This window comes from Pocillopora damicornis, chromosome 8, assembly GCF_964200805.1.
Source record: "Pocillopora damicornis chromosome 8, jaPocDami1.2, whole genome shotgun sequence".
Taxonomy (NCBI): Eukaryota; Metazoa; Cnidaria; class Anthozoa; order Scleractinia; family Pocilloporidae; genus Pocillopora; species Pocillopora damicornis.
This window is the reverse complement of record NC_142677.1, coordinates 22,822,925-22,845,040: the sequence shown is the minus strand read 5'-3', so window position 1 is coordinate 22,845,040 and position 22,116 is coordinate 22,822,925. Positions and strand designations below refer to the sequence as shown.

The window sequence follows — 22,116 nt, the reverse complement described above, 5'->3', positions numbered from 1 at the left end:
GGGCTTTGCCCCAATTAGTTTTATAATAATATACATGAAAAAATTATTCAGTTCTGATTGGCTAAGATAAACGCAGTTTTCAGGTAATTCAATGCAGAAGAGGGTTGAGTCAGTGCAAAGAAGTAAGAAGCAGATATTCTGATTGGTCAATAATCAAAGAAACTCACAGATAGCCAATCAAATGCGAGCCTTGGATGTTGCAACATTTGGGTACGCTGAAAATTTGCGAGCGAAACAATGGCCGGCGTTTTAAGTAGGTTTTCTTTCGCCACCGCAACAACAATACAGCAGCTGAAAAACAGCTCTAATAACGAAAACACTGTAAAAAGCACTGAGGGTTGATTCAGTGCAAAGAAGTAACAAACCAGACATTCTGATTCGCTTGACATTTTTAAGCAAACATCTGAAACTCTTTAGAAGTTTGAAGGAACCTTTCAGTGGCATTTTTATGAAAATTTCTGGCTGCCGAGCATTTAGTCCATTTGAGACCGTGCACGACAGCCTGATTAGAAGCGTAGAATTTCAGTGTCGACAATCGAGCGAAATTGTAATATGAATGGTGAAACAGAGAATTAACTCTGAAGTGTAAATTAAAGTGCTATTTAAACCCATGAATAACCCATTGGGCGTTAGCCCTAATAAAGGGAAACAGGGAACCACACGAGGCAAAGAAAAAATCTTTTGACCTCGGTGGGAATCGAACCCACGACCTCCGGATTAGATCTACCGTTACTCTGCCGACTGAGCTACGAGGTCGCACAGAGAAAGTCGGGGACGATTTAGGATGGTGAATCGCGGCGAAGAGAAAGTAAGGGTACATATGAATGTTGTGCCGCGTAGCACTGGGAACACAAATGGTGAAACAGAGAATTAACTCTGAAGTGTAAATTAAAGTGCTATTTAAACCCATGAATAACCCATTGGGCGTTAGCCCTAATAAAGGGAAACAGAGAACCACACGAGGCAAAGAAAAAATCTTTTGACCTCGGTGGGAATCGAACCCACGACCTCGTAGCTCGTAGCTCAGTCGGCAGCCCAATGGGTTATTCATGGGTTTAAATAGCACTTTAATTTACACTTCAGAGTTAATTTCACTCATTTCAATTACCATTATTGATCGTTCGCAGTTGTTTTGACTGAACGCACAATGTCACTTGCAGGTTTGAGTAAATAATTTTCGCACTCGATGCGCGCGCTTTGCTTCTGCATACAATGATAAGCTATATCTAAAACAATAATATACAAGCACTTGTTAATTTTTTCAAAGACCACAAATTGCACTCGCCCTACGGGCTCGTGCAATTTTGTTAGTCTTTAAAAAAATTTACTCGTGCTTATTTATTCCAAATTGCACTCGAAATCATGTGATTACCTATACGAATTGGACTCCACTCGGTCCTATTAACATTATTAACTATCTGATAAATAATTCAATTCATATCAGGTTTAGTATAGGTAATCACATGATTTCGAGTACAGTTTGGAATAAATAAGCACGAGAACATTTTTCCAAAGGCTACCAAAATTGCACGAGCCCGTGCTTATTTATTCCAAATTGTACCAGAAAAATCATGTGATTACGTATTAATAATATACATGAAAAAATACGAGATGGCTTATCATAATTAAACATAAGCAAAGCGCGCATCAAGTGCAAAAATAATTTATTCAAACCGCGCGTTCGGTCAAAACAACCGCGTACGATCAGAACAAGAATAAATTATGCAATGATATCTTCACATCTTTAAGGTGCAAAAAAGTTCAAGGAATTGTTCAGTCTGTCTCCGAATCACTTTCGATGAAATGGTTTAACCATGTTTGTTTTTAATTTCGGCGTTGGATCGCTCGAGCAAAGTGTTAAGCTGGGTCGGCTCGTAATTTTCGATTTCCTCAGCAATTCCCTTCTCTAAACACCACTTTTTCCAAACCGACAACCAAAAAGCAGTGCTTTTTACAGTGTTTTCGTTGTTTAAACTGTTTTTCAGCAGCGGTGGCAAAAGAAAGCCTACTTAAAACGCCGGCCATTGTTTCGCTCGCAAATTTTCAAATTTTCAAATTTTGTTGCGACATCCAAGGCTCGCATTTGATTAGCTATCCGTGAGTTTCTTTGATTATTGACCAATCAGAATGTCTTATTTGTTTCTTTCTTTGCACTGAATTAACCCTCTTCTGCACTGAATTACCTGAAAACTGCATTTATCTTATCCAATCAGAACTGAGTAATTTTTCCATTATATTATTAGGTCTGTAATCATATGAGTGATTAACAAAATCGGACGACCGCGAAGCGGGAGTCCGATTTCTTAATCAAAGTATGATTACAGACAGAATTGGACTACACGAAGTCCTGTTACAGGAACGAGGGATATGTTTGCTGACGTCATGAGTGTGCACAATAGGAATTTATAAAATAATTCAAATAGTACGCGCACTCTGATTGGCTATAAAACCATTTTACATGAGCGTATGTAAACACGGTTTTCGTTCCTCTTTCATTAGTTATTTATAAAAGAAATATAAACTGGTTTCCGTGTTCAAACGATGAGCTGGATAAAACATTTGATATTCTTAAGAAGTTTGCTTCGCGTCGTGGTTTCCTACGCTTATCTCGTGTTCTCCCAACCTCAAGCGTGTTTACATCAGGCTATGTAAACACGGAAACCATTTTACATTTCTTCAATGAAGCACGCTCACGCAATTGAATTTGATTAGACAAACTTACTAGCTATGTTATAATTAACAATTGGTTCATATGTCAGCGTGCGTTCATCGAGATATAAAGCACGCAAAATTCCCAAGTGCTTCAAGTGCTTTAAAACAGTAGGTTCATACTCAAGAAGCTAAAGTTGCTCTCGGCTACGCCTCCAGCAACTCTTACGCATCTTTCGTGCTCTCCAAACTTTTGCGTGCTTCATATCTCGATGAATGCATAGCTGATGTATGAACCAATTGTTTTATAACATTTTCAACCCGATGGAAAAATTTTTTTCGCGAGGGATTTGTTTGCTGACGTCATGAGCATGCACAATAGGAATATGAAGCACGCTCGCGCAATTGAATTTGATTAGACAAATTTACTAGCTATGTTATAACATGCGTTGAATCACTATAAAAATAGACAATGGACCTAATTTTCAACATGCAAAATCCTCAGTTATTGAATTGGTCCTTACTGGTAGAAGAGATCTTTCAGGTTCACGGCCAAAATCTGTGGCCTGTGGCAAATCTTCCATTTGTCGATTTTCGTTATCAGCCGCACTGCAATTACCAAAGCCACTGAATACGTAACTTTCGGTTTTTCTTTTCATATTTTGGTTTGTTTTCCTACTTCGAACGTCATTTTCTGAAAGCGATACGGATTTTTCAGTGTTTTAGCAGCCATAATCCAAAAAGATTCCGACAAACGACCTTAGATTGAGAATGGTGAAGGCTTTGCCGTTCATTCATCAACCTGAGCGAGTGGCGCGAAAGCAGCTGATTGCCGATATCAAACACACGTGGAAAAATATCGCATTTTTTCACGTGTGTTGTTACGGATTTTCTCAGAGCTGGAAATCCTTGTATAATACCGTAGTTTATATTATAAAAGGATTTTAACGTAAAAGTAACCAAGAAGAAAACACAACGTTTCAACATTTTCAGGATATAGCTGTCGAGTAAGCATTGGTCAGTGAGGCTTAAAAAATAGGTCTAAAGCTAAGCGCCTGAGATGACAATCATGAAATGTGTCAAGACAAAAGTGACTGTTTGGAAGCAACAAAGCTCGGATGGAATCTCTCTGGTTGTTAAGGACTGGTTTAGAGTGAGATAAGTCGTTTATTAAAATAACATCTAACAGTCGTGAAACTGAATTACATGTTTTAAAACAATAATGGATAATCTATATACATACAATAAATATAATAATGAAATTTGAACTATCAGGTGGCCTTGGCTGCATGGTGCATAATAAATGAGTTCTTTAATCTGTTAGTCTTGATTAATGGCAGCGAGTAAACTCTTTCAAGTTTATGCCTCCGTTCACGATTACGTGGTCCACGTTTAGCTGGTAATAGGTTCCAAAGTTTGTGTCTCTTGTTGACATATGTAGTCGCGATCTGACTAAATAGCATTTGACACAGAGTTTCTCTTCTTTCAAACAGGGTTCCAAGTTTTGCTTTAGCAGTTGCTTCTTTGTAATTGAGGTCTGGAAAAATTGTCTCTAGCGCTCTCTTCTGGATACGTTCCAGCTCGTCTGATAAATACTGGGGCAAGCTTGTATGGAAAACTTGACAAGAGTATTTTAAAACTGACCTGATACAAGCAGTGTAGAGTTTAACAAGTGAACCAGGTTCCACGTCAGCTTTTTTAGTTGCTTCAGGAGATAAATGCACTTTGATGCTTTTTTGGACGATATTCCGATGTGAAAATTCCATCTAAGATCTTTTGTGATGGTTACGCCTAGAATCTTTGCTTGAGGCTGTTTAGGCTGATTAGTTCTTCCGCGTCTGGCTGCTTAGTAAAGTTAATAATAAGTTCCTTACGTTTTACAGCATTCAATTGAAATCATTGCCATTTCCTGTAACATACTCTGATCTCCCTTGGGGATGACTTCAGATATTGTGGTGTCATCTGCAAATTTCCACATAAACATAGTTGGTTGTGAGGTCAATTTTCTTACCTTGGGGGATACCGGCTGGGACGAGTTTGAAATTGGAGTAGTTTTCAGAACTGATTTTCACTCTCTTAAACCTCTCTCTTAGGAAGTCAATAATCCAGTTCACCACAGAGGGTTTTACTCCCAAACTGAATAATTTAGCGGTGAGTAGATTATGATCAACTAAATCGAAGGCTTTTCTGTAGTCTGGTAGTGACACCCTTACTTCCGATCCTGTTCCATCAATGGACTTTAGCCAATGGTGTACTATCGATAAAAGTGCAAAGGTTGTACATGATCGTGGTAGGAAGCCATACTGTTGTGGGTCCATCGATTTCAAGAGGGTTGGCTTCAAGTCTTTTTCGATAACGTAACTTTCTGTCACCTTGGATAGAGTAGGAGTCGATTGTTCGTGCTTTGGGGATTGGTGGAACATCAGCAAGTTTCCATGCTGCTGGCACTTTACACTCTTGAAAAGAATTTTTGATAACCTTGGTTTATAGTCGCGTCGAGAGCTGAAATGTGTCCCTTTTGCTTGAATTGTTGAGCTTGAGTTGCATAAGTCTTTGAATGCAGTCTGCCTCTCCCGCCACGTTTTCCTCTAGTCGGTTTCAAGACACCAGGGCCGGGTTGTTCAAAGCTGGGTTAAGATAACTCAGGGTTAGTGAAAATTTTGATTTAAAATCTGAAGGCTTGAAAAGAAAATTCAGCTTGACTTTTTGTCTTCAATTTGATGATTGAATGCTCTAAAAATATAAGGAGAAAATTTTTCTAAACGGATTTTCAACAGAGTGATATAGAAAGCTAGATTAAAATTTAACACTGAGTTAGCGCTTATCGGCCCTCGAACAACTAAGCCTGGCTTCTTTACATGCGTTCAAAACAGTTGCTTCGACAGGTTTGGTTCGGAGAAAGGATGAAGTTCTCCACCAAAACTGCTGAGATAGAAGGCCTTTGTGTGTATAATACAATGTCGCCGTTGCAATATCAAAAGGATAAAAACTAAGAATAAAAATTTTAGAAAGTTACGGAGTTCATAATAAGCAGCCAACCTTTAAGTAGCGTATGTATAAGATCTCTGATATACAAAATTTCATAAATTAGGCGGTCAAGTGATGGAAAATCAAACGATAAGACTTGCCTTGACGGTGGGTTTTCTTCCTAAAGCATTATTGGCACGCCAACTTACATTTTCTTTCTTATGTAGAGGATGCCTCACGCGGAATAGACTAAGGCTGATTGCATATTTGAATTTTTGACAATTTTAACCGAGTGCCAAATGCAGATATCACCTGCCGTAAACCCAGCTCTCATAAAAACTACTTCAACTTCAGTCACAAAAATATAACAAATTCTCTTATCAAGAAGTGCTTTCCCCTCAAAAAAAAATCTAATTTCTCTCTAAGTAACCTTGGTAGATAATATAAGGCCCTTTGAAAAAATGACCTTGATGACAGACCCGGTTACCATGACGACATTGATGTCACACGTGAGATGCAACTAATACATTCACTGCGTACGGTGTAGATCCCTTTTCGATTTATAAAGAAATAAGAATACTGCGCAAGCCATACCACGAAAATTTTTCATTCATTCTCCCGTTTCTGTTTTTTTTTCCTCCACACATTCCACACAATCCATCATCTATCAATTCACTCGCTCACTCATTTTAATCGTTTGTTCCTTCGTTAGTTTACCAGGCCAACCCATTTCTTACCTGCGTTTCGCCTACACAACTGCAGTGAATTGCAATTTCCCATCAGGCGAAAATTTAAACTGATCGCGTGGTACCATTCCCGACTCTTTCCACGCTGCCACAGAGGAGACACGTTATACAGCTTTCAACTTGTTGACTTTATTTCTCACAATTTAGTCTCCTTTCGGAGATGGCTATTTTCTTATTACTTAAGTTTTCACTTGCAAAAAAATACAAAAAACAATAAATTAATCTTTGACTTATGACAAATAGTGAAAGGGATTGAACTGCGGGAATTATGATCCCATTTTTCTTGCAACCTCTTATCACGCACCGGTCAAATCACGCGTGACACGCACTGGCCAAATCAACCCCACACATAGAATAAAGAAAAAACCCGCCACTCGCGAGCAGGCAATTAAATTGTTATATTTAAATATATTCGTAAGTGACCACCATACTTCGGAAAAAAGAATGGTCACTTAAAGGTTTGACAATGTAATAATTCTCTTTCATACTATCCATTTCTTTACGGCATATGTGTTGACTTTGACTAAATTACTTTTCTTTGTCTGCATTACTCAACTCTTCTTTTAAGAAAATATAAACTAATGGTTGTAATGCCCAAGAATAAAACGAAATCGAAGAACTATCACACGAACTTGAATGGAAGAAAAACGAGGGAGAACCTTTGACAGAGTGGATTGCAATTACAGTTGTTTGCGATGCCGTTTCCCTGGCCTTGTATGTCTTAGACAGGGGTGGCTTTAATCCTGAAAACATCAACGGGTGTGATCGTCACAAATTTGAAAACAATCTCGATTCATGGCAATGACTCAGATTTTTTCACCTCTAGGATATAGCACACCATAAAAGAATTCTTTAAGTATCCTTGCTGTCCAAAAAAGCGTTTGTATTAATTCACGTTATTGTAGCCACACAATAAGCTTAAATTTAAACCTCACTAAATTAGTATAAAATTTAACCCCTTCATGGTTCAAAGATCACCCTAGTTGAGTCTTGCCCCGCAGTTCTCGAACAGGTAGCACGGACCACTCGTATTAAGCCACCCCTCTCCTGCCAGGTTGCACGGACCACTATTCTTAAGCCACCCCTCTCCTGCCAGGTTGCACGAACCACTCGTATTAAGCCACCCCTCTCCTGCCAGGTTGCACGGCCACTCATAAACACCACTCCTTGTCAGGTTGCATGGCCCAATCGTTTTAAGCCACAGCTAAATTTGCGCGATGAGCACTTAGCTTGACCCTCCGCAAGTGGAAACAAATTCCAAACACTTCTTTTCATCATTGCATCCTGCAGTTATTTCCAATGTCCTCAGCATATTGATCGGAGATAAACTTCCGTAAGTCTTCCACATCTGACCGTAGTCGTTGAACTTGGTTTACTTTCGATTTTACGGCATCGACGTCATCGGACGTGTCTTTGCTTTCGCTGTCGTCTTCATCCATAGAAGTTGCTGGAAAGCAATAAAAGAAAGTGAAGGAGCATGAGTGTGATAGGTTTTAAACGTTTCTGCATTCCCACGCACCAAACTCAACAGTTGCTCTTACAAATTTCAGGCATCTCACGCAAAATTACCCAAGCTGTGCCAAGCATTACCGTGAGTTTTAGGAAACCAGTGCTTTCTTGTTTACGGCGAAGAAAGAAACGAATTAACGAAGAGGATAGTAGGCGACAAACTTGAATAATTTAGGAATTAATTTTCAAAATGCAGAAAGACCCAGTCCTTTACCATCTCTTCTCTTTGCACACTGGTCCCTTGGCCACGATACTTTCCGCTAGTGACTTGGCTCAACAGTTCTAGCCGGTCTCTCTCGGTCGACTGAAAATCGTCTGCTAGGTAATTTGGTTTTATCAACTGTGTTGATAACGTAAATTGGCCACCGAGTAGAGTTTAAAAGCTGACGTGTCGAGTGTTAGCTCTTCGTCAGAGCTAAGAGGAAGAACTAACGTTCAAAACGTCAGCTTTGGAACTGTTTAAAGTGGCCAATTTACGGCATCTTCCTCACAATGTCAAAATAACGAATTAAAAAACAAATTGATTAAAAAGAACGATGAAATGCCAACTCACATCTGAGCCCAAGCAAAACAGACATGTCAGGATCTTTTCCTTCTCTTCTTTCCCGACAAACTTGCACCACAGCCGTGAGTTCCGCTGTACATTCAGAAAGCTACAGTAATGAAGTGGAGATAAAAGTTTTGCATTAAAGGAAGTTACCATAACCATCTCTATATAAAAAAATCAATTGAAACGCCACCTCCGAAGCATGAGTAAGATAAAGGTTAGCGTGCCTTAACAGCTGCAACTACATAATTCTGAAAAATTTCAATAAAATTTCCCAATTTTTCATTTCCCCATGTTTCTCCTACTTCAGCAACAATCTTTATAGAGAGCATGACCTTGCATGTTTTACGTGACAACGTGATAACCTTCACATCGTAATATCATACCTCTTTCCAAAGTTTTCTCTGAGATTCTAATTTTTCTTTCGAATTCAATATTTGCAACTGTAAAAGAAAAAAACAAATTCAGAACAAACTATAACAAAATTGAAAGTGAAATGTGATCATCGCAGTAAATTTTCCAATTTAAGCAATTGGAAAGAAGAAGCCTGAAAAAAATCAGGGCTTCAACGGGATTGACAAAATTGAAAATATCAAGTCAATCACGTGATGCGTTGCTATCGTCTTGTTCAGGGCTTAAGATAGAAGACTTATAATATACTGTTAGTGGGGGGGGGGGGGGGATTGGAGGATTTTGGTAGTCGCGATAAAATTCACCCGACCCCTCATAAGGCTCTGTAATATTGATGGCAGTCAATATTCAATACCCCCTCCATACTATGTTGGCGACGCCTGATCTCCCCACTGAAAACCAGGTGATCCCTGAAAATCCTCACCCCCCTCCCCCTGGGGTAAATAACGACTAGTCCTTTATTCAGTACAGCACCTCCTGATTATAACCATTGAGTCCACTCTCAATAATGATATAATGAAAAATAAAAACTTGTCGTGGCGACTATTGAACTAATGCTGTAAATTCGATCAAGACCTAACTCAGAGTAAAGACTCAGTCGAGCCGAGAGTACTAAACGGAACAATGAAACCTCAACTTTGAAGGCAACAAAACAATGTATCATAGAAATTTTTCTACCTGCTCACAACGGCATTGAAGGTTTAAGTTCTCTTCCAACAAATCCTGATTGTGAGAAGCAATCTGGAAATGAGATATTTTAAAACAGAGGTGAAATACAGTGCAATGTCAAAAGGATACCATCAAAGGCAGGAATTACTGATTTTTGCGTAAAAACCATCCCCTTTGTGGCCTTCTTGCCATCCCCTACCAACCAGTCTCATTTCATATCGGATAAAGCGATCCTCGTGAGGTCTCAAAGAGAAATCCAAATCTTACATGCTACCATTCTGTTTCAGTTCCCTTACATCAACGAACGCGTGAACTCAACTGAATTGAACTCCAGGCAGTGGCTGCCTTATTCTGGCTTAGTAAAGTCCACGATAAACCAAACCGAAAAAAAAAGCACACTGATATCAGTGCAATTGTGCATCTACGTTTAACCTTTTAACTCCCACGAGTGACCAAGAAAGAATTTCTCCTAACAACATCAGTCCACTTTAAGGAGACAAGTGATGAGAATAAAGAAAAATATCAACTATAGGGGATTATTAGACGATCCAATAACAAATTCTTTGAACCAAAATCATGAGAGTTGTATGGCTGACAGTTGGAAGAATTACTAAAGAGATCTTAGGAGTGAAAGGGTGAAGTGTGCCACGGCTGTAAAGGAAGCGAGAGCCGGTGCGAATTTCAAACCAGACTTCAAAAGCATTCAATGTGGAAACTATATTTGTACTCACCTCCTTAACTGCTTTCCTGACCTCTTCAAGTGAATTTTCTTTCGCAACAAGTTCATCCCGCAAGGCATGGACCATTTCCTGCCAAGACAAGGGCAAGGATTTTGTTGCGTTTATTATCAGCAATACTCGCCGCTATCCACTCCACAACCCTCTAATGGCTAACAAGTGTATCAGGTTTTTTCGTTCTGTTCAAACCAAACTACTCTTCAAAGGCACTGAATTAAACCAAGATGATTAAGCTAAGTTTTTCAAATTACACACCCCAGAGTGGGTTCAGTTCAGCTGTACTTGCGATCTTATCTCTATCCATACCTCCTCTTGCGTTAATCGTTCCTCCAAGCTTTTTTGCTCCTTCTGTGTTTGACAATGAAGAGTTTTCATTTTCTTGTGCTTGTTTTCTAACGCCTTAAAGAAAAAATGTCGCAATGATTATTTCGATAAAACGAGAAGCAAATCAATGGGAAAAGAAACGTTTACCATGACTGACGTATACTTCATTTTCTCAACCCTTTCAATCCCAGACGTGATGAACAAGAATAGACACTTAATTCACCTAACAATATCAATATATTATCCGGCAACGAGGTTTCAAGAATTAACAAACTTATCATTTTGAGGTAAACCTTAGATTAAAAAACCAATATCTTTAATTCACAAAGAACTGTACAGCAGGCAGAAGGACAAATCATTTATTATATCTACGGAAAAAGATTGAAGCCCTTAAAACAAACAAAAAAAGTTGAAACAAGGAAGATACGGCCAGCCACAGATAAAGAGAAAGGAGCGAGTGGACTCATTTCATTCAATAGTATTGAACTCTATTATTAGTCTGGTAGGAAACAGATTTCTGAATGGCTGTGACAACCTGGTTTGTTAAAAATCACACAAACACAAACACACGCACCCACAACCACACCATAAACAAAAGTTTCACCACATGAATTCTTTCTAAGCAATTCTTTCTTCTAAAACTCTGAGCTTCACCAGCAAACTTGATAACACAGCAACTTGATCCTAATCTTCTCGCGAGGCAGGACCAGACTCGCTCCCAGTCCCGCGGAAGTGACATTGGATTAAAAAATGTCAAAAAAAAAAATTAAAAAAGGTATTGGTGAAGGTTGGCAGTTTACCTTTTTCGTTCGGTCAAGTTCCACCTGTAACCTTTCATTCTCCATCTTGAGATCTTCAAAGCTTATGAGTGACACGGGACCATCGTTGCTGATTTTATCAAGAGACCCCTGAAGTCTGAAAACAAACATGGTTGAGTCGTATGAGCCTAAATCTGCACAGCGGCTGAAGCCTCTTCTGTAGGCCCTTGCTCACGAAATCAAAATTTGAGCCGCTACCCTTAAAACTTGTGTCGTGCCCACGTCTTGAGCCAGCGACTCACCAAAAACTGGCCTAATAGGCACAGAAAATAAACTGGCTCGGTATGTACCTTTGCACGTTCTCTTTCAAAGTAGTATTTTCCACTGTTAACTTCTTTGCCTCATCATCCTGAGGAAAAAAGGAAGAAGACAAGTTGGCCAAGGCGTAGGAGATAAATTTCCGACCGTGAGAAAATTTAGAAAATTTTATGAAACTAAAAGCACACTACTTACGACAGCCAATCAGAGAAAGGTAAATAGCACAAGGATGAGAAATGAGAGTTAAACGAGGCGGTGCCTGAAGAGCAGGAAAATGCGGAGGGCTAAGTCGCAATTTGTTTTTGTTTTGCGTCTGATTGGTTGAGAAGTGGCGCGGGAGGGTGGACCAATCACGAAGGTAGGTGAATCCTTACCAGAGCAATCCAGAATTACTTAACTCACATAACAAAGAGGCCTGCAATAAGCGGATTGCTACATCGCAACGCAACAAAAATACACCAGTGGAGAAAGAAGACAGAGAGGGGTAATATCACTACAGGCAGGCAATTGGACAAACAAGCAGCAAGATATGCAAAGACCTACGTTTCGGGCGAAGTACATAAAGGGGTAACATGATTATGTCTGTCCACATTCAAATAACTATAGAAAACTCCCTAGTATAGTCACTGGATCTTTGTTAAGAACCGAACTTAAAGAGAAACATCAAAATAAGGAAAAAAAACTTTACCTTATTTCCAAAAGCTTTATTCATGCGGGCCAGTTTCTTGTCTTTAGCGGATATAGTTTCTCTCAATATTTCACGCTCATCACGAACATCTTTAAGGTAAGAAATGTTAAGGGAAACAAAAACTCTTGACGATATTAAACGTCGAATCATCACAATGTAGTTCCTACGACTTCATAATACTTACTCAAGGCTAGGGGAGGGGTCCTAGATGGAATGTCATCACCCACTTTCCCATCGTTTTCAGGCTTCCCAAAGCCTTCGCTAATACGCATTTCAGTTCTGAATTCGATTGAACGACCAGCTGAAGAACCCCTTTTCATGACTACGACTGAGGCTACCTCCCCCCCAAACCACTTGCTTTGGAGTTCAACACCTTAACCACTGGATTACAAAGGAATTCATTATTACTGTTAATAAGAGTTTTACATAACTGTTCAGTAACTGTTCAGTCGTGCAATAGTTACCGGTAATCTAAACTCGAAGTATATTGCTACGTAGGCACTAAAATCTACATGCACGTTTCCAATGGTTTACTATGGATATAGTTTTATTTAACTTCTGATATTCTTCGACAGTAGGCACTTCCTTCAGATACCGCTCCAAACTCTGCTTTTCTCTCCTATCAAGAACACACACACACAAAAGGAACAGAAAAGAAACACATCTGTCAGCTAGCTTGAATAAAGGGGTAAGTTTCTAAAGAAACTGTGGTGCTGCGTCGGTGGGAGATTATAGCAGGTAATTTAGTGTTAACAACTGAGTTGAAAACGTAAACTAGCCACCGTAAAAGGGTAAAAAAGCTGACGTTTCGAGCGTTAGCCCTTCGTCAGAGCGATTGGATCCCATGTGAGCCGTAATAGTTTCAGTGTTTTCTATTAGAAGACTTTTAGAGTCAATATTGATCCTTAGATAATGAAATGAACCAAAAAAGGGAGTAGTTTAAATGGACAAGGGTGTAACTTGAAAATCCACAGGATAAGTACGAGATCTGAATGGCAAGCGGGAAATTAAAGTAATAAGCAGGAATTTTGGTTGGAGTGAAGGGGATCCCTAGAATCGTCACAAATTATGGAGGAAATTCTGAAGATGAGCATGAGATCTGGGAGGTCAGCGGAGGATCACAAGAATAAGCACAAACATTGGTGTGTATGCAGAGAATCCAAGTGGTAAGTTACAGGGGGTAGGCAGGAAATCCCGGGTTTAATCGCTCTTTCATATCGGAGTAACTACGAAAACTTGTCGATTGTTAAATAATTAAGAGGCACAATCTTGACTGTCAAAAATTGCTTCTTACTTTTTTGAAGGGGCAACAGTGGTGAAGGGTAAAGAAAGCACCTACACAGATACTTAAAGTTGGAAAGAAGTTTGTTTAAGAGTTCGTAGGAACTTCCGTGGTTGTTTGATCCCTTCTTCTCTACACTTCGTTCACCATTTTAATCGGAAAGAGTATCTATGTACTTCAGAAAATCATTAAACTACACACCCTAATCCAAACGCCAGGGATAGGGGTATTGGACAGGAGAATATCACAAGTACAACCGTTACAACTGTTTTGAATGAGCCTTGAGCAGGGAAACCGATTGCGAAAAACTCTCCACACAAAGACAATTGTCACATACAGGTAAGAACGCTGGAGTTATTAAACACGATATGTAAGAAATAACTTACTTGAGCTTTAACTTTTCTTCTTCTAACTGTTCCAGTTTACTTGTCAGCTCTGCCTGAGCTTTTTCTTGTTTAATCGCCTATTCATGGAGGTAAAGAACGCTTTTCAAGTAAACCCGAAACTATTTGTACATGGTCTTTGCTCAAACTTCAAAGTTACAGAAACTTTGGCTGAAACTTGATATATTTCCCAAACGTTTTATAATCACGTCTACGGCTGATTGTTACGGAAATTTTTCAACTTATTTACCTTTTGTTTCTGCAGTTCGAGTTCCTGTCTATTTGAAGCAGCTGAATCCTTCACGCTGGCCTCCATATTTTTCATCAAATATTCTGTTTCTCTGCAAGTCAGACACAATATGAATTGGTCAGCAGTTCTTCAACAAAACAAAGCGCTGGTCATGTAACATTATTAAATCAACAAAACAAACCGCTGTTTATGTACATGTAACATTCTTAAGCTGTGTGGATTGTTGATGCAGGAGATAAACATCAACACCTCAAGCTTTTACAGTTTCCTAATTTTTAAATAGTAAAGGGTAAGTTATATTTCATGTAAGTTCCAAGTTCTCCAGGCAGTCAGCAGTTCTTCAACCTTGCAATCAGTCAATTGTTAGTAAATCAGTCAGTAAAAGTTTTTGGCAATGGGTAAGTGCATACTATTGCTAATTACATATGTACTAGAAACATTCAAAAAGGACACAACACATCTGTAAATCTCACCCAAGTTTTTTCTGAGCTTTGTCAAGAGATGAGTCCTTCTCTGACAAAAGTGCTCTTAGTTGAGCATTCTCATACTGACTTTCTTGTAGCTTTAAAGACAATGAACTGCTGTCTCCTGTGCTCTGAGTTCGGCTAACATGGTAATGAGTTGGCACAGCTTGATGAATGGCTGAATTTGTTTGAAGCATTAGCTGCTGTTGAAGTTGAAATATACTCTGCTTTTGTCTAAAACATTAGAAAAGAATCAAAATTTGATTAAACTTGTATGGCAGAATTCTGAAATTTATCAGAAAATACAATTGAACACCTTCTTCAATTAAAAGATAGACCTATTTAATTAAAATCCTACTTTAAAATCTATTGAAATATCAACCAAATGTCCTATGGCTAATCATGATATTGTACAGCGAAGACAAAATTCAAATGCATGAATAACTTGTCTCAGAGCTATTGATTTACATGAAGTTAACTATTTATTCCTTTATTTTTCACCATGCATTTTAGAGCATAAGGTGGCCCCATATACTTGCACAGTAATAATTTTAGTAATCATGGCCAGCATTGCAATGGGTTTTGCCTACTATGCTGAGATCAAGTCTCAAAAAAAAAAAAAAACTTGGTGTACACTTCTGAAGAAAGTATATTGTAGATAACCTCACCCAATTACTGTGCTTTGTAGATTTTCATGCACATTATGCTGGACCACAGACAGGTCACATTTCAGTCCAGTCTGAAATCAGATGCTCTTCTACCTCTTTCAGGAACTTTTCAAAACTGATACATTTTTTAATCAATCAGTCACTACATTTCTGTAATTCAAACTTTCTAGTGGAAATTTTTATTATCTTTTCCATCTGCTGAAAGACATACATTTCTTTTTTTCATGTTGTCCACCATGATGTGTGTACAACAAACTTACTACAATTTGTGAAACAGAATCTAAAGAAGTACTCTACCTATCTATTATCTGATCTTTTTGTCCAATAAGCTCATCTTTTGCTCTCAGGTATGAGCTCCACTTGTCACTGTCCTCACTGGATGGGCTAATGGATCTAGAAGGTGAGCTTGATGAGCTTGTGTAACCCTCTCCAATCAGATTAAGGGGGCTATGTCGATGTGAGGTTAAAGCATTTGCGATGTGACCATGGGGTGCAGAGTATCCAGATGAAATTGTAGACCTGGTTGATGGGACTGACATCCCTATAAAAACAGAAACTAAAATAGTTATGGCACTTTTCTGTAACATATAAACTTATCAGCAATGGAGATGCATAACAGGTTATTCAAAATGTGTTCACAAAGCAAAATGTTCAGAAGGTTCTAGAGACTAGATTCTTGGTTATTTTTATTTGATTTGGTTGTTTCTGCTTTGTTAGTTCCAATACTGATTGACAACAGCATTAGTTAATGAGTAAGTTTGGTTGTGAACCTATGAGTTTGCATGTTAATTTTAACGCTGCCTTTCTAAAATAGAAAAATTGGTGCTGGTGGTTTTAACAATCTTATATAGCCTCTATTAAAGTACAAAGATTTAGTCTTACTGCAAAACTTCACCTGTGGGCATAGTATGACTTGCTTGGATCACTGTTCCATTATTTAATGGCATTTGTCCTGTGTAGCCAGTAAATCCATTGTCACAGGCATTTGTTTGTATGTGAAGTTCATTAGGTCTTGAGCTTGATCCCCAAGGCTGCTGTATTCCAGTGTTAATACTCTGCATACTCCTTAATTGCCGCCCTTGGTGTTCAGCCAATAGCTCTGCTAGCTCAGTACTATCACTGTATTTTCTTGTTGTATGTTTATGTCTTGTTTTTAACGAACCACTATGAGCTGCTTGGTTTTTCTCTGGAAGTCTTTGAACTTCGACATGATCTGTGTTGGAAACTGGAAACAAAACCAAAAAAATTCAAAACAATTATCATACTTTGAATATGATTTTCATAAGTGATAGTTGAAGTCAGCCACAGCTATTTCATTGAGAAACATTTTGTTTAATTATTATCATAAATTCAAGATCATACTAAGCATTTAATAATACTGCCATTCTACAAATTTAACTCGAAGTAGTGTCTCGCAAAATTTAATTTTATGCACCATATGAAAAGCAAATGTTTAATATATATGACAGGAAGTTTTTAATACAAATCGATGATGTTCATATAATGCTATCATACAAATATCTCACACTATTTCAAATATATATTAAAAAACTAAAAATAATGTTCTACAAAATGTTTTTACAATTAATATGCATTACTCTCTGTTTTAACGCTTTCACATCCTACAAATGAGAGGAAGTGTTTAGTACCTTTGTGCCAGAGCTGGGGAGAAGATGGTTCACTCAGAGACTTGCTGGGTGCTGTTGCTTGTGAAACTGCGACATTGTGATTCAAGTCAAGATTAACAGCCTTAATAGGTATTTTCAATCTAGGTGATGACCAGTAACTACTCTCTGTAGGGCTGTACCGTGAGGTAGACATCAGATCTAAAGAGTGCAAACCAAGTAAAGTTATTTTCAATAAAATGGTTCAGTATAAATGACTCTTACACCTTCAATTGTTTCACCTAGTTTAATTCAACTCAGGTTAAATCGTCGCTCTTAACTTACCACCAGTGAGTAAAGCTACCCAGCTGATACAGGGAGCTTCCAATTAAGACAAGCAGGACAGAGGAAGGTATAAAGTCTTTAAAACTCACATTTTCTGTTCACTTTTTAACTCATTTACATGTTAAAATATTTTGACTGCATTGATCAAGTTCCCTTTAAATACCTCCCACATTTTTATTTTTTTATTTTTAGATTGTTTGGATTTATATAAAACCAAGAAACACAGCAGGATAACTATTTACCCACTGTTAGCTTTTAATGGTGAATAGTGATTAAATCTTCACTTTATGAATAAATTAGCCGTCATAACTGGCTCTAATAGATAATGAACTTTTGTGTTTGACAGCAAGCTTCATTATTCTCCAATTCGATTGGACAAATACAGTTCTAAGCACAACAAACATAAATTGAAAACTCACTTTCAAGAATAATCGAAAGATAATCTGTGTACAGACATAACCACTCATGGCTTACAACCACGGGATTACAAGAGTGAAAGAAATTTAATTATGTCTGGCTGAACGCGGAAATGAAAACAGCTTGTACACGTAGGCGCTTTTGAACTGTTGAAAGTTAGTAGGCTATTCATTACATTTTGTAAAACAACGAAGTCGAAGTAGAATTTAAGTGATTACATTTCCAGCGAATTGTTGGAGGCGAAGTCTAAAAATTTCATGGTTGATGGTTTTTTATCGGGAGAAGTTTAAACCACAGGAAGCAAGACTGGCTATTCAATTTTTGACAGCTGAAAAAAAGGAAGCTTTCAGGCCACCATTCGATTTGCTGAGCTGTTTTCCCTTCAAAGCGGATTTTAAAGCTAGAAATATATTTTCTGAGAAAATATTTCTTGCCTTGTTTATAGACTTCACGTTTAGGAAGAATGTTGTAAATCACCGAAAAGATCGCGACTTGTCGACTTCTAAGTGCTTTTTTCGGCATGGTAACCACAAACATCAACATTTGCGGCCATGACAGATCGTTTGGACAAGAAAGACTGAAACAGTTTCGATAGAATGAAGAGGGACAGACAAAATAAGAAAAGACGAGCCAATATATAAACGCCAAAATTATCCGGAGAATGTTCTGGAAAAAAAATAGCTCCATACTAAAGAGACGCTTAGCACAGCATGGCCATGCCGCAAAAATCTAAATGATACGAAAGGCGATATCCCGCTATCATTGATCGCTTAAAATCTTGCAAATGAAACTACTTACCGTCGGAATAAGCGAAATCTCCCCTCAATTCTACCTTTGGTACAGTTTAAAAGAGAAGAATTAACAGTTTCCCTATGAAGATAGAATTCAATGGCGTGTAACTTTCAAATAAACCGCTTCAAACAAAGCGATCAAACAATGCACTATTGGCGATGTTTTCGGCCAACCACACAATCCTCAACGAAAACAAATCACTTGAATAGAGTTGTAAACAAACTTCTCGATATCAATATACTCCTCAGAAGAGAGATCATTCCATAAGTAGCCGACAAGCTTATTCGTCACTGTGTTGTACCGACTGTAAAAGACACTCTTCCGTCTTTTTCAGTCATTAAAAATTTATGGGAATTAACCTCTTTAGCATTTTTAGCCGCTTGAACGGTTGCAAAATGCGTGATGTCACGCACAGATTCCTTCGTTTCGTCACCGGAGGAGAGGGTCGCGGGAATTACTTTTTCTTTAGTACCGTTTAGTTCTGTGAGATGACGTCTTGTTTTTCTTAATTAATTTTTAGTCATAGGTGCACAATTTCTGACCTTTGAAACTTCAAGTCTCAGGGGAAAGTTTCACCAAAATGAAAAGCATTAAAAACTGCTCGAGCACATGATCGATTGCAATTACCCTTTTGAATTGTAATGCGCAAAATTTGCATGACTGTACGTCAGTAAATGCTCTCAGGAAATAAATATTCCATGCCTCACCCCTGAAGCAGTTCTTACAACTAGTCATCCGAATTAATCTGCTGGAAAATTACCAACGTATCTGTGAGTTATAATCAAGCAGGTTTATTTCCTGTCGTTAGCGACCTGTAGTAATAGATAATAAACATTCTATATATATTGAGTTAAACAGTTCGAAACAAACAGAAGTTTACGCTTCATTTTCTTAAGATGATATCATTTCCGTTTCTTGTTGGCGAAAGATGTGTCGCAAGTCAATGCTGGACGGTCACGTCGGGTTCGTTCCAGGCAGTTGATTATGTTACGGAACTGTGATCTCTTATTTTATTACAGTTTATCTTTCATTTATTTCTTTAATGCTTTATTTCTTTATTTTCTCCTTCTTCCATACATTATTTATTCTTTTCTTTATTTATCCTTTCTGCCGGGAACACAGAAGTGGTCAGAAATTGATTAATTCATCTGTGGTTATTTCTTTCCAATCATTAACCTAGTCACCTAGGCTTTTAGCAATCAGCGCCCCTCACATAAGTCGAAGTAGAGACTGTGGTGATCTTAGAGGCTTCAGAGACTCTTCCAATGACTTTACCCAGTCCTTTACTCATAGAAAGATCAATGAACAAATCCTCCACCTGTCCGGTAGAGAGCCAGGCCTCACGAAGTCAGGTTTTGACCGGCCCAACTCCTCCTTTAGTGACCCCTTAGAAGTAATCTCGTACCCAGATCCTACCGTGTAACTGTAACTGGAATGTAAAGAAATGCTTGGAAATGCTTGGTAATGCTTGGCCGTTGAAGGTCTGGGTACGAGACTAACATTATTCGTAGCTTATTAAGCTAGTAAACGTACACGAAAAGTTGTTTATTGCTCAAATGATAGGCGATATATTGATGCGTGGTTCATGATAAGCCAGCAAGCCTCCTCTCGTACCCCTCATCAGTGAACGGCACCAATAACCGTAGTTGAGTAACGAATGGATCTAGCGGAGTCTTAAAAGCGCAGTGATTGATCCATAACCAGCTGTTTTGGCAATACGATATGATTATATGTATGAGTATTACTCATTTCTCCGAACAGGAATCCACATGTAGTCATCGCTGACTACCTCCCCCCTCCCCCCTACTGATTCGATCAATCGATGGATCAACGCCGAAGTTTCCAGCCAGAGAAAACCCGTGTCAATATATCAGAAAATAAAAAATGAATCAAAGGAACTAAAGAAACCAAGTATTAATCAAATAAAAGGTATGTTAGGAATATCAAAATGCAAGAGAATATATTCTCTTGCGAAATAAAAATATATAGTTAAGTATCTAAATACTTTACCCACCTATACTGAGATCTACTAAAGCAAACGGTATGAAATGCTAAATACATATATCATTGAGTTATATCAATATATTGTTATCATATGCACCTTAATATTAAAATATGACAATTTGATCCCTATGAAAGACAAGTGTCTTTGCTAGTTTCCTGATGGTGGAGAGAGGCACCATGAGATTCATGTAAAGTGTGTTTTCCGAGTGCCTGGTCAAGAGTTGTATTGGGTCTTTCTTATTCAAAGTACCGCACGTTAAACTTTATGCAGCTGATAGCTCGAAAATGATGAGTTTTGCACTCGGTCACTTCCCCGACATGTCAACTCGCCGACAGTCGTCTTTGGTCACTTCGGTTTACTGACACTATTCATACCTCAATTACCGTTTGGCGCAAAGAAGGTGTAAATATTTGGTGAAGTTGTCGGCGTGTTGACAAGTAGTGTCGGCAAGTTCACCAAATAAAGGTGTCGGCGTCTTGACTAACGATGTCGATTAGTTGATTGTCTGGCTTGTGAGGGTCTGCGAATCACATGTTTCCAGTTTGGTTCAGGCATTTAGTTTAGGGTGAGCGATAGCAGCGCAGAGCCAAATGAAGGAGTTTTCGTACAGGTCGCGTTCCAAACCTCTTTCCAATTTTTTTCTCGGAAGCCGTTCGGTACTAACAAAACGCCTGGAAAAGATTTACCCGATTCTATCGTAGTGACATGATGAAATCTTTTGATCCCTCTTCGACAGGGTTGCTGACCGAGGCCGTGATTTCAGATCAGGATGTTTTTATAAAACATTGTTAAATAAATCGCCATAATTTAGATCAATGTTGTTTTCGTACACTCTTACCAGTCATTAGTACCAACAATTGAAGCTCGCTTTACTGGCGTAATAATCTAGGAACTATACGGCCGAAGAAAACGTGAATAGTTGTTAAATTCCTGTAGCCTATAAAGATGTTTCAACGAAAGTAACGGAACAGTGACGACAATGTCTAAGATAAGTTGAAGGCATGTTCACGCTAGAGCTGTACTCTGAGAACGATGAAAAATGTCAAACAAAAGTATCCACACATGACGAAATAAACGCAATCAACTGTGAACTTACCCACAGGAATCACTGGATACCATTTTTGGACGGCACTCACAGCACATTCTAACATGTTCAATCATTCAGTCATTAAAACTGACATTCAGCAAAACTACCACATAGCTCCATTCCACAATGCATTAACAAAGTTAGTAAACTTAAGCAAACGGCTTTCGTATCTTTACACATTGTTTTGCGAATTGTGTCTTCACACTTTCAAATTCTCTCTTTTCTTTTCACTGTGATTGCATGTTATTCGAATGTTATCGATCGCCAGTAATCGTGTCGCTTGTGTCCGTAGAATGCTGTGAGACTTTGGGATTTACTTCGTATTGTGTTCATAATATACGAGTTCCTTTGTGAAAGACTTAAGATCTCTTGAATATGTTTGACAAGACCTTATGAAGAGCGTAAATATTTGAATAACAATTCAGCTAGGAAGACAAAGAAGTTTGCTTCGCTTTATTGAAAGTATGAACTATCACTGCCTTTCATATATGCGCGC

The 22,116-nt window shown here is 38.4% G+C and overlaps 1 protein-coding gene across 2 annotated transcripts; it reads right to left on the bottom strand.

Annotated features, from left to right (window-relative positions):
• Positions 1-6,471: 6,471 nt before the first annotated feature.
• LOC113679758 (centrosomal protein of 85 kDa) lies at positions 6,472-21,908 on the bottom strand. Of its 2 annotated transcripts, none has more exons than XM_089179920.1 (17): positions 21,630-21,908; positions 17,020-17,196; positions 16,266-16,595; positions 15,668-15,911; positions 14,712-14,936; positions 14,239-14,329; positions 13,992-14,068; positions 12,867-12,942; positions 12,324-12,419; positions 11,668-11,726; positions 11,360-11,474; positions 10,542-10,634; positions 10,230-10,307; positions 9,508-9,570; positions 8,805-8,861; positions 8,425-8,524; positions 6,472-7,809 (listed from the first exon to the last, which is right to left on the bottom strand). In XM_089179920.1, the coding sequence occupies exons 1-17, from the start codon at positions 21,682-21,684 to the stop codon at positions 7,637-7,639; spliced, it is 2,109 nt and encodes a 702-aa protein (XP_089036046.1). In that variant the 5' UTR covers positions 21,685-21,908; the 3' UTR covers positions 6,472-7,636. The 2 variants fall into 2 exon arrangements, with proteins under 2 accessions (XP_089036046.1, XP_027052530.2); XM_027196729.2 differs by lacking the exon at positions 21,630-21,908 and adding an exon at positions 18,535-18,939.
• Positions 21,909-22,116: the final 208 nt, after the last annotated feature.